At 46.4% G+C, this 12215-nt stretch overlaps 2 protein-coding genes across 2 annotated transcripts; both read right to left on the reverse strand.

The window, feature by feature from the left end:
* Positions 1–789: 789 nt before the first annotated feature.
* cops7a (COP9 constitutive photomorphogenic homolog subunit 7A) lies at positions 790–8269 on the reverse strand. The gene is made up of 8 exons (XM_062465727.1): positions 8154–8269; positions 7049–7171; positions 6303–6378; positions 5317–5405; positions 3774–3976; positions 2814–2919; positions 2463–2632; positions 790–1428 (listed from the first exon to the last, which is right to left on the reverse strand). Exons 2-8 carry the CDS (start codon positions 7169–7171, stop codon positions 1389–1391), a joined length of 807 nt encoding a protein of 268 aa, XP_062321711.1. The 5' UTR covers positions 8154–8269; the 3' UTR covers positions 790–1388.
* A 347-nt stretch (positions 8270–8616) lies between these two features.
* cldc1 (C-type lectin domain containing 1) lies at positions 8617–11628 on the reverse strand. Its single transcript, XM_062465728.1, has 6 exons — positions 11317–11628; positions 10924–11034; positions 10127–10258; positions 9819–9970; positions 9600–9721; positions 8617–9165 (listed from the first exon to the last, which is right to left on the reverse strand). The coding sequence occupies exons 1-6, from the start codon at positions 11375–11377 to the stop codon at positions 9003–9005; spliced, it is 741 nt and encodes a 246-aa protein (XP_062321712.1). The 5' UTR covers positions 11378–11628; the 3' UTR covers positions 8617–9002.
* Between the last annotated feature and the right edge of the window lie 587 nt (positions 11629–12215).

Below are 12215 nucleotides of genomic sequence, written 5' to 3' on the forward strand. Positions count from 1 at the left end.
GCCGCTAAAGTAGAATATCCATGTTGACACACACACACACACACACACACACACACACACACACACACACTAGTTGTACAGCTGCTAGAATTCACAGTGCTCCATCTGCTAAGAACAGAACAAACTGTGAAACACTAAAGCTCAATCACACTGACTGAAATTAACACCGCTATTAATAGAGGGAGCGAAAGAGAGGGGAGAGGCAGAGGCAGAGAGGGCGATGAGGAGAGAAGGGGTGGGGTGGAAACAGGGTTAAAATAGATAGGATCATAATTTCCTTGTCTCCATCCTTCTATTTCTCTCGGTGGGTGCAGAGAGACTTAATTGCTCCCATTAACGTCATGCAGAACAGAGGCAGTGGTTTTGGAGAAAACAGAGTAAGGAAAGAGGCGAGAGAGCGAATAAAGAGTTAAAGCTGAGAGAATGAAAAAAAGGGAAAGATGGAGAATAAGAGATGGACAGGACGAGCGTGAAAAAGGAGACATTTCCAGCACGTGACGTGACAGCAGGCAGGCGATCCTGACAGGCGCTTTCGATGCTGAAATGGAAGCCTCCTGTTATCAAATATGAATGCCTCTCCAATGTGTGTGTGTGTGTGTGTAACCATGTCGGCTGAACACAGGGGAAGTCTCAGTTCTTCTTTTGGGAGATGCCCTAATTAATGGCTTGACCTCTTAACTGATAGCCCCCTTCTGTGAGTTAACATTTAGTAATGCGCCCTCAAGAGATGCACTTTGAAGTGCACTTAGGAGGCAGGAAGTGACAGAGACATTAATGAGGAAGTCAAGATTATTATTACATTATTAGCACAAGGGGGTCTTTTATTCCTGATTTTATGTTTAAACATAAATGCTCAGAAGAAAAACAAACAAATAACCCCCCAAAAAACAAAATAATATTGTTTAAAACAATACACACACTCACACACATCAAATACACTTATTCGGATTCACTGCATGTTGCTAAATGTCTAGACTGGCTAGAGCAACTCTGCATGGGGCAGAGTGTGTGTGTGTGTGTGTCTGTCTGTCTTTGAGTCTGTCCGTGTGTGTGTTTGAGAGAGGTGTGTTTGTGTATATACACAGTGCAGATAGTCTGTCTGGTTGAGTACAACTGCCGGCTGTCAGGTCTGTCACACTCCTGGTGCTCTGCCTGACTCACTGAAACCTGTGTGTGTGTGTGTGTGTAGTGAGTTGAGAACTCTCACGAGAGAGACTGAATTTGTTGTGCCTAGTGCAACTCTGTCTGTTGTTGTGCGTATCTGTGTGTGTGCGGTGGTCACAAAATCATTGCTGAGTTTGTGTGTGTGTGTCAGTGAGTCGAGGTGTCCGTGGGTGGTGGTTCAGCGAGGGTCTCGTCGGGCCCTCGCTCTGCCTGAGCCCCTGTCTTCAGTTAGACTTGGACCAGATCTTCCCGCTCCCACGAAGCCTGACCAAAACACAAATCACCACAGCATCGTCATCGTCAGACAAGACAACTCATCGTCATCGTACAACAGAATGAACGCTGACTGCATGTTTTATGACTCAGCCCTATGCGTCAGTTGAGTGAGTGTTTGTGTTGCCAGATCTGCGGTCCAGGACGACGATTTCTCCTCATCTACTCTACACCACCTTCTTACAAAATCAAGTGCCGCGTCGAGTTTGATACAATTGTCCCAGTGCTTTCCTGGGCTGTCAAGGTGCCAAAACATGAAGTAAACAGTGATCATTCCTTATTTAGCAGGAACAGCAAGCCTGGCAGAGATGAGGCTTGTGAGGAGCAAGCCATCCTTTCAGGAAGAAAGCACCTAGAGGGTTTGTAGATTCGGTGGCATTTTCCCAAAGCAGAGAGCCCCTGGTAGACGGGTCAGGAGCAGTACAGGAACACTACCCCTCGGGTAGTTAAGACTTCTGCATGCGAAAGCACGTCCAGGAGCACAGGAGCATGCACACACACACATACACTGCTAATGCACACACACACACGCTCACACTGGCAGCTGGCTTTTTAATTGATGTTGATGGGGGGGGGGGGAATTAAACTGAAAATACATAAATGAGAAAATAAACTAGAATAATACTGATTGTAACTGTTACTGACACTGGACTTCAGCGTTGGCCAACTCTTTAATTAAAGGCAGAGTTAATTATCAGCCAGGTGTGAATCTGAGCTGGGAAAAGCTTTGAGAATGTTGTATGTGATATCTATGCATAAAAAGAACCTGCCAAATTTACCCTGTGAACAAAGATGCAAGCTTAAAGGCAAGGTAGGCACGTGTTGCGAACCTTGCAATTTCGGCTTGAGTTTGAAAGGACTGAAACCAAAATGTCCCACCCCCCCCTTCAAAGCTACTCTACACATGACAGGATGAGGATGATGGTCAAAAAATTGTCAAATCTTTCTTGCAGGATAAAAAGTATTTATTAGCAGAAAAACGTAGAGGGTGAAGCAGTTGACACGAGAAGCGTCGTCCAACTTACCCTTTCACCTTTGAACTTTTCTTGCCTGGTTGCCGTGGTTCTTGGGAGGAGGCGGGGTCTCTGGGTTCGGCCGGCTGGTCAGCATCCTGATTGGATGCAGCTCCTGCGGGGGCGGGGCCGGACGAGGGGGAGGCGGAGCTGGTCTTTAATGTTTTCTGCAGGTTTGACACCTGAGGGAAGGAGGGAGAGAGACAAGCTGCTTTACACGTCAAAATGAAGACGATTGAAATGCCATCTTTGGTTGCAGGCCTGGAAGACAGAGCCAGTCCTAGACAATGCTGTTGGGCTGTCGGATAAAAGAACACTACAAGAACATTCCGGAAGGTAAAGAAAAGAAAGATTCTTACTGACCTCTGTTTCCACCTGAACTTTGACTTTTAGCTGGCTCTCTCTGTACTGGTTGGCTCTGGTAACTTGCTCCTCAATCCCACAAAGGACTGCTTCACACCCCGAACACCTGAGGGAGGGAGGGAGGGAGGGAGGGAGGGAGGGAGGGGGGAGGGAGGGAGGGAGGGAGGGGGGAGAGAGGGAGGGAGGGAGACAGGGAGACAGGGAGGGGGGAGAGAGGGAGACAGGGAGACAGGGAGGGGGGAGAGAGGGAGGGAGGGAGACAGGGAGGGGGGAGAGAGGGAGGGAGGGAGACAGGGAGGGGGGAGAGAGGGAGGGAGACAGGGAGACAGGGAGGGGGGAGAGAGGGAGGGAGGGAGACAGGGAGACAGGGAGGGGGGAGAGAGGGAGGGAGGGAGACAGGGAGACAGGGAGGGGGGAGAGAGGGAGGGAGGGAGACAGGGAGACAGGGAGGGGGGAGAGAGGGAGGGAGACAGGGAGACAGGGAGGGGGGAGAGAGGGAGGGAGGGAGACAGGGAGACAGGGAGGGGGGAGAGAGGGAGGGAGGGAGACAGGGAGACAGGGAGGGGGGAGAGAGGGAGACAGGGAGACAGGGAGGGGGGAGAGAGGGAGGGAGGGAGACAGGGAGGGGGGAGAGAGGGAGGGAGGGAGACAGGGAGGGGGGAGAGAGGGAGGGAGGGAGACAGGGAGGGGGGAGAGAGGGAGGGAGGGAGACAGGGAGGGGGGAGAGAGGGAGGGAGGGAGACAGGGAGGGGGGAGAGAGGGAGGGGGGAGAGAGGGAGGGAGACAGGGAGACAGGGAGGGGGGAGAGAGGGAGGGAGACAGGGAGACAGGGAGGGGGGAGGGAGACAGGGAGACAGGGAGGGGGGAGAGAGGGAGGGAGACAACAACAAAAAAACACTGTCAACCACTGAAGACAAAACCCCCCGTTCCAGATATCCACCTCCACACGCATGGACCCACCACTCCTGCAGCGTGTTGGCGATGTTGGGCAGCTCGTTGGGCCCCAGGTCTCGGCCCACGCTGCAGTCCACCTCCACCTGCTGGTTCCTCTGGTCCAGCTTCCCCTGGATGATGTCACAGTAGACGGCCTCGATCAGCAGGTCCTCCAGCTCACGCACGTTCTTCAGCTCCAGCTGCTGGAGTAGGAGGGAGTAGGGCAGGCACTGGGGCGAGCACAGAAGGAATAGAGAATGGAGTCATGATTTTTTCATCTGATACACACAGTACTATGCCTATATATACACAGTACTGTGTAAGTCTTCTTAGGCATGAGTACACTCTTATTTTTTTTGTAAAGCAAAAATGCTTTGAGAAATAATGAATGGAAGAGACAAGCACTTTTATACTGCTGCACAGATAAAGACCAAAAAAAAAAAAAGATATTCAAGACTATATTAATCTAAAAGATCTTGGGTCCCTAAGACTTTTGCACAGTACTGTATATCTCTCATTTTCTCAGTGCCACATTAGACAGAAATGACAAGACAGAGACGGAGAGCTGGGAAACTCAGATCCACTTCACTTGGCCGGAATAAACTCAGATCCACTTCACTTGGCCGGAATAAACTCAGATCCACTTCACTTGGCCGGAATAAAATCCAAAAGCGGTTACTCTGAAATTGCTCATGTAGCTCAAATGTCATGGAGAGTTTTGTGTTAAACAAGCCTTTATTGGACAATTAGTAAATGTAGGGGAAACTTCCATGCAGGAAAAGCTTCAAATCAGCGTCCTCTGAATTAGGAGTGGAAGGAAGAGAATGGGAAAAAAGAGAGGGTAAGGATGGGTGGGGTGGGGTGGGGAGGGGGGGGATGGGGAGGGGGTAAGGATGGGTGGGGAGGGTGGGGTGGGGAGGGGGGGAGAAGAGAATGAGAGAAGGTGGATGAGGAAGGGGGGAGGGGGGGAGAAGAGAGTAATGAATAAATCTATTATTTACAGGGTCTATAGAGAAGGAAGGGGGGGTGAGGAAATAGAACAAGTGAGAAAGGGAGAGCGACTGAGAGGATTAGAAGAATGAATAGCGGAGAGAGAGAGAGAGAGAGAGAGAGAGAGAGAGAGAGAGAGAGAGAGAGAGAGAGAGAGAGGCACAGAAAAATAAAGAAAGTGAGTTTAGAAAGCAGGACATAGGAGAGTGAGAGACGACACGATAATAAAACAGTATTTCTGTCTCAAAACGATCCGATTCTCTTCCGCCTCCTCTCCACTCCACCTGTTATAAATATAACCACTAGTGAAGATTGCCGACAGACTCTCACAAAGTCAAGTGTTTTATCTTAAGACGTTCCTCTTTTGTCTTGTTAATGTGTCTTTCTGTTTCAAGGCAGAGTCTCAAGAGCCCGACTGCTAAAATCATTAACATCAGAGGCAAGTCTGCTGCTTGTTTCGGGCACAACTTGCTGAGCGCAGCCTTCAGAAGCAGCGTTTCAGTAATGAAGACGTGTATAAAAGTACTGTGAGGCTTCAAAGTATTGCGCCGTAACATTAAAACATGTCCTAGAACAGTACCTTGAGATTGGATGCCAGCGTAATGATGGAAAGGTGACGGAGCTTGTTCCTCTGTGCGGGGGTCAACTCTGGGAGAGACGCTGCCCTTTCTAGGGGTGAGAGGGAGAGAAAAAGAGAGAGAGATGAAGGGCCGGAGAAACAGAGCAACCGGGAAGGGAGGAATAAACAAAAGAACGGTCCAACGGAGAGAGAGAGGGGGAAAAAAATGAACACAGTCAGAGTGAGAAATCAAGAGTGTGAGAGGGAGACAGAGACAGAGACAGAGAGAGAGACAGAGAGACAGAGAGAGACAGAGAGAGAGAGAGACAGAGAGAGAGAGAGAGAGAGAGAGAGAGAGAGAGAGGGGCGGGGGAGGTTGAGTTAAAGCCACGACTCGGCCGCGGCGACAGGGGACCTGTCGTGTAGAGCTGCTTGTTTGTGGAGGGAGGAGAGGGGAGCAGGGAGGCAGGAGGAGAGGGGAGCAGGGAGGCAGGGCTGCATTGCTTCTCTCCCTGGGGGATGCACCTCAAACACTTTTCCCGGAGGAAACTGTGACAGCTCCTCTCAGAATGTCACCACACACTTCTACCACCATGCTAAGACTAAAATATTCCATTGAGTTTTGCACTGCCAGGAAGAATAAGAAATCCTATATTTCTGACTTCTGCTCCTGTTGCCGGCCTTAAGCTAGACTTATTGGCCAGGGACATTGCTGGCGAACTACATTATGGCTCTCTCCGATCTCCGAGCACCTTCGACATAGGATTTCGCATCGGTAGGCCTCACACCCCTTTCCAATTCCCTCAACGGTCAGGGGGCTGAGCAAAGGCTTTCCCCTCGGAGGGTTAACCGAACCTGAGCGAGCAGAGCAGTTAATGACTCCTTGCCGGCTCTCCGGGCAGGGACGAGCCGGCAGAGAGAAATACTGCACATAATAAAACGACTTTGGGGTGTCAGGCGCATTATTTATTTACTCGGTGCTACCGCCATCACCCCTCTCGCCATACCTTTGTAGTCGCAGTAGGTTCCATAGGCGAAGAGGCTGAGGAGCTGGTAGACCGGTGCGTGTGGTCCCGTCTCCAGCTGAGGGGAGGGGGGGGGCGATGTGAAGGGCGGGGAGCCGAATGGAGCGATGAATAGAGAAGTAATGAATGACTTTTTGACAGAATAGAGCAGTGATGTAGTCAGTGTTTTATCTCTGAGCTGCAGGGTTAGCTTGGAATGTGTGTGTGCGTGTGTTTCTGTGTGTGCGAATTCTAAATTAAGCTTAGAATAATGAAATTCCTATTCTGAGTTTGAATTAATATTACAAGATGTAGCCAAGTCATTTCTTGATCAAGCTCCGCCTACTAGTAATAAGACCCTTGACCATCACTGAGAACAAGAAAATAAGAAAACATTTAATGTATATCAAGGTTTGTACTCTTTGCCGGTGATAAAGTCACCATTTCAAATGATGCTATACTTTTGACAGGTGGAACACATTTAGCAAATAATTTTTTTTTATAACAATTTTCAGTTTCAATTATCCCGACAGTACACTGCTTTGAAAAATATTGCCTTGAATTAAATTCCTAATCCTGCATACATTTAATTGTGAATCCTCAGGGTGTATTTTACAATTAAACACATCCCAAATCAAATGCCGATTTAACACCCAAGACTGTTAGAGTGTGTGTGTGTGTGTGTGTGTGTGTGTGTGTGTGTGTGTGTGTGTGTGTGTGTGTGTGTGTGTGTGTGTGTGTGCGTGTACCTCTCTGACGTTGGGTAGCTCGAGGATGTCAGAGAACACGTAGAGGCCTGGCGTCTCGAGCAGAGAGCTGACAGCCTGGGCCAACGCAGAACCAGACAGGGACAACAGCTGTTCCACCTCCATCTGACACAATCAGAGACAGGCACGGCAGCGGGCAAAGGGAAATGATCAAAAGCTAGAAACTGTGGATGATTTTTTTATTATTTTTTTTAAGGACGAGGTTGAGATTTACAGAAGTAGAAGCCAGACAGGGCTCAAAAAATTATCAAGGGAGGTAGCTAAAAGTTGACCGCTGTTGTTAGGACTTTCGAATGATGAAATCTTATCAGCTACTCTGAGAGGTTCATGGCATGATTATGCATTCATATGGCTCTGTCGACCAAAACAATTCTATGAAGAGCACTTGTGGCAGGGCTCCAAAAGAGTAATTTCATTTTCCGTCTTCATCATAAACTAACGAGCACTAAGAAACCTTCCTGTGGCTCACAGCTTATCTAAAGCATGGGCTTCCGCCCATCATGAAAGTGAACTTGAAACTGAACAATAAAATCATGTTTAACTCTTAGAAGAGGTAGCTTATGGTTTACTGTCGAAGCACAGCAATTGACGTCAAAATGATTTTAAACTCACCAGCTATGTACAGGGGATAGCTACCACGGCTATCTAGGTGCAGTTACATGATAGCTAGTATTTGCTACAGAGTATAGTTCCTAAATGTGGGCCTATTTGCTGTCTAGATATCAACTGTTTTCTAAATAGTTCGTTGCTACAGGCTATGTAGTTATCAAAGTAACTACTTGTAATTTGGTAACTTGTAAACTAAGTACCTAGCTCTAAGTGTCACTTGATTGTATCCAAATAACTAGCTAGGTAGCCTAGCTGAGTAACTCAAGTCTTGCTACAGGTTTAGCTAACGACGTTTGCTCAGAACGGAAGCTAGCAGCTAATTGAGCGAGGCTTCCTGCAAGCGGTAGGCCTCTTCACATTTTACTAGTATTAACAGACTCTTATCTCAGATCAGATTAACATAATCGAAGGAGCAGTTTTCCGTTATTAGAAAAACGTATGAATTGATTTGAGCGAAATACAAATGGTAAAGAAATACCTTGTTTTGATGCACTGAAGTCGAGACACTGTGTACAAAATTGCTCACAATTCCGCTGTCATCCCACGTTTGACAACAAAGCAACGTCGTTTCTCATTGGGCGACACTTGAACAGGAGGAGGGGTGCACACACGAGAGAAAACAGTGCCACCCAACGGTAAAAATGTGAATGAAAACGAAATGCTGTAACTAATTTGATTACTTTGAGTTTTACACACACACACACACACACACACACACACACACACACACACACACACACACACACACACACACACACACACACACACATTGTATGCCACACAGACCAAACTGTATGTTAAATATCCGTTTTGTAAAAAGTCCCACGGGGATCATGTGTGATTGCAAAATGTGTATCCTTAGTTTAACAATGTGCTACATTGCGTTCATTATTCATCGACATGATAAAACACGAGTCGGAGAGAACCATGAGGTTAAACCATTGACTGTAAAAACAGGCACTTTTATTAAAATTCAACAATAAGTAACAATTAATTTCAAGAGCTGGTATAGGCCTACCTGCGCAGAAAATCTGTAAGGATCTCAAATTCAAATACTCCAAGCAAGCAAATTCGACTAAATAAAAACAATCAAATTCCAATGTACAGCAATTGTTTAGCAAACTACTCTGTTGAAGATCATGTGTGTATAAAAATATTTATGGTGTATTTGTATCTTTGGTAACATTTTGTAAATCACTCAGGAATTGACTGCCCTTGAATCTGCCAATCAATTCACACATTTAGTAATGTTATGCTAATTAATTACAGTCAATTAACAGATTCCAAGCTTCGGATTCCAGAACAGTTTGATCAGGTTAGCAGTGATTCAGTTGAGCTGGATGGCGTCCATCTGACAAATGTATTTGTAGATGTTTTCACATTGTACATCAGACCAGGTCAGTGAAAAGCTGTCCAGGACAACACAGTCCTCCCCTTCTAACCCTCCAGACTGGTGGTTATTTGGCTCTGAATCCCATTCATCCCAATATCTGAGACAGAGAGAGAGAGAGAGAGAGAGAGAGAGAGAGAGAGAGAGAGAGAGGGAGAGAGAGAGAGAGAGAGAGAGAGGGAGAGAGAGAGAGAGAGAGAGAGAGAGGGAGAGAGAGAGAGAGGGAGAGAGAGAGAGAGGGAGAGAGAGTGGGAGAAAGAGTGGGAGAAAGAGAGAACGAGAGAGAGAGAGAGAGAGAGAGAGAGAAAGAGAGAGAGAGACAGAGACAGAGTGAGAAAGAGACAGAGTGAGAGAGAGAGAGGGAGGGAGAGAGAAATAGCAAAAGGGGGAGAGAGAAGGAATGGATAACAGTTACTGTATATGATTACATTGTTTACATTATTATTTAAATGATATGATTATTGTATGATAGGCTAATGTTTTTTTGCTCTAACGGGTGAATCCAAGCATTCTTTGGGGGGGGGGGGGACATACTTATTTTGGAGGGTTGTGTTGTCCACCCATCTCCAGTCCCCCTCTTTCTCCAAGTCTGATAGGCCGATCCAAAAGTGGTAGTCAGACCCACCAATCCTCCTCGCCTCTTTTTCCAGTGCGTCCTAAAGGATACATACCTTATACATACCTTATACATACCTTATACCTTATACTGTAACTGAAATACAGGCAGAGGCAAACACATACACACATACTTACATGTTGTTCTTTGCTGTGCAGGATAGTCAGATGGCTTCCCATAGTTGTGCAACTTTGGCTGCTACTCAACCAGTCCAGCTTTTTATCACTAAACTTGTAGCATTTGTCTGGTAAATGTATCCATCCTTCAGGGCACTCTCTACACTTCTTCACTGTTCTCATAGAGAAAAACAATGTAAAGGGTGGAGGTGATAGTTAATCTGAAAATGAGTCATGTGAACTAAAGTGAAACTGAAGTGAATTCAGTTCACTAAAAGTGAAAGTGACATGTCTAAATCTAGGCCTATTGTGGATAGGTCTGTTCTGACCTGTCTTGGAGCAGCTTTGTCCCAGCATGGTGTAGTCCTCACAGAGACTGATATACCGGCTCTGTACAGAGTTCAACCTCAGCGTCATGGCTGTAGTCTCTTGAGGAACGTTGGCTGAGAGCCTGGTGAAAACTGAACAGAAGAAAAACTGAAGAGAAGCTGTGCATGGGGTAAATAAACCTGACATTGCGCAAGAAGAGATTTAGGAGATGTTAAACGAGGACAAACTGGTGTTTGTTTTAGGGTTAGGGAACACGATCAGCATGTTCTCATCAAACACCAGGAGTCCTGTGAGGCCTGACATGTCACGGTAATGGAGATTAACGGCCATTAGTGACATTGTTTCAATGGGAGAGAGAAGAAGAGTGATCAAGCAGGAGAGGAGTAGGATAAATTGACACAGACAGACACAGACACAGATAGACAGACAGACAGAGACAGACACAGACACAGATAGACACAGACAGAGACAGACACAGACAGACACAGACAGAGACAGACACAGACACAGATAGACACAGACAGAGACAGACAGACACAGACAGACACAGACAGACAGACACAGACAGACAGACACACAGACACACAGACACACAGACAGACACAGATACAGATACAGACAACTCAGACAAACACAGACAGACAGACAGACAGACACAGACACAGACACAGACAGACAGGTATGAAGTGGCACTGCACATTGTCTGATCGACATCATCATGAAGAGGGAGAGGAGGATGGAAAGTAAACAGACTGACATATAAGCAGTAGTATTGTCATGTACATCATTTACTTACGAAGCACGCTCAGTACAATGTTGGCACAGACAGAGGCCAGGAGGCCAATGAGCACAAATAGTGCAGTCTCCCTCCGTAAACACTCGGACCCCCTTTTCAGTCCCTGTGTACCTGAGTGGATTGATAATTACTCAGGTCAAATAATCAATTTACAAAGAAACGTAAAAGTTGTATTTGGTGTGTCAAAAAATCATGTAAAATGTGTCAAATTACAGCAATTTACCGTTTCTGTGGGATAGGTGCCACAGGCAGAGACAGAGGAATTGACTATAAATCACATCGATTTTTCCTTCAAAATAACATGTCCTTAAAAGCAGGTCGAACATTCTTCATGGCTGAACACACAAACACACACATACTTACTGTTGTTGGGGTACAAAATAGGTCTGTTACCTCTGGAGGACAAGTCTTCAGTAAACTCCTGCAGACTGGAGTAGTCCTCCGCGTTTTCCATAATTGCAAATCTTCGCAAAACAATTGACAAAATCTTCACAGTTTCGGCTACTGATTTGATGGTTTAGTATTGGATCGAGTTACTTGTCTTTCGGTGTGTTTGCCGCACCCGTTGCATTCAGCTCTGAGTTATTCCAGGATCCTCGTTGAGGCTTTATGCTCTGGAAGCTCCCTTAGTATTGCACAAAAGACAGAGCCTTCCAAAATGGGAAGTTTGAAACTTGCTAAATACTTTCCATGCTCTGTTTTACTTTTCCTTATGTCACTCTCTTTCTCTGGCGTTCACTGTGTGTTTGGAAAAGGTACTGATCTGATAGTATGAGGAGGAGGTGCATGTGTGTGTGTGTGTGTGTGTGTGTGTGTGTGTGCAAGCAGGGAAACACAGCATGGTTCTGGGAAACATGACTCAGGAAAATGCAATCCATTTCAACACAACTCTCCACAACAAGAAGTTGAATTCTGGCAGGAACACCATTTGGATGCTGTTAGTGTGTGATTAACAAAACATATGGGAACACTGATGGTCTGACTGTTCCAGGTGGGTGGGGGCGGTCATTGTGAGTGTGTGTCTCTGTGTGATGCAGCTCCTCGAGGAGTAGAAGACTTAACCCTTGTGTTATCTTCGGGTCATTCTGACCCATCAGTCATTGTGACCCACCATCGTATTGCGACAACTTTACCGCATACAAAAACAAAGTGAAGCATTTTCTTTTAACTGTTGGGCTGTCTCAGACCCCCCACATTGCAATGGTTAAAAGAAAATTATTTTTATTTGTTTTTGTATTGGGTAAAATTGTGTAAACACAACAGTGGTTCGTTATGAACCTTTGGGTCATGTG

The sequence above is a fragment of the Osmerus eperlanus genome, chromosome 7, assembly GCF_963692335.1.
Source record: "Osmerus eperlanus chromosome 7, fOsmEpe2.1, whole genome shotgun sequence".
NCBI classification, from domain to species: domain Eukaryota; kingdom Metazoa; phylum Chordata; class Actinopteri; order Osmeriformes; family Osmeridae; genus Osmerus; species Osmerus eperlanus.

Bases quoted from the DNA above. Each gene is read 5' to 3' on its own strand.
- cops7a (XM_062465727.1), bottom strand. From the start codon at position 7,171: ATGGAGGTGGAACAGCTGTTGTCCCTGTCTGGTTCTGCGTTGGCCCAG. The intron at 6,379-7,048 runs GTACACGCACAC...CCCTCCCCTCAG, and splicing joins AGCTACCCAACGTCAGAGAG to CTGGAGACGGGACCACACGC. The intron at 2,920-3,773 runs GTGGGTCCATGC...TCCCTCCCTCAG, and splicing joins GCCAACACGCTGCAGGAGTG to GTGTTCGGGGTGTGAAGCAG.
- cldc1 (XM_062465728.1), bottom strand. From the start codon at position 11,377: ATGGAAAACGCGGAGGACTACTCCAGTCTGCAGGAGTTTACTGAAGAC. The intron at 11,035-11,316 runs GTAACAGACCTA...CAATCCACTCAG, and splicing joins TGAAGACTTGTCCTCCAGAG to GTACACAGGGACTGAAAAGG. The intron at 9,971-10,126 runs GTCAGAACAGAC...CTATGAGAACAG, and splicing joins ACAAAGCTGCTCCAAGACAG to TGAAGAAGTGTAGAGAGTGC.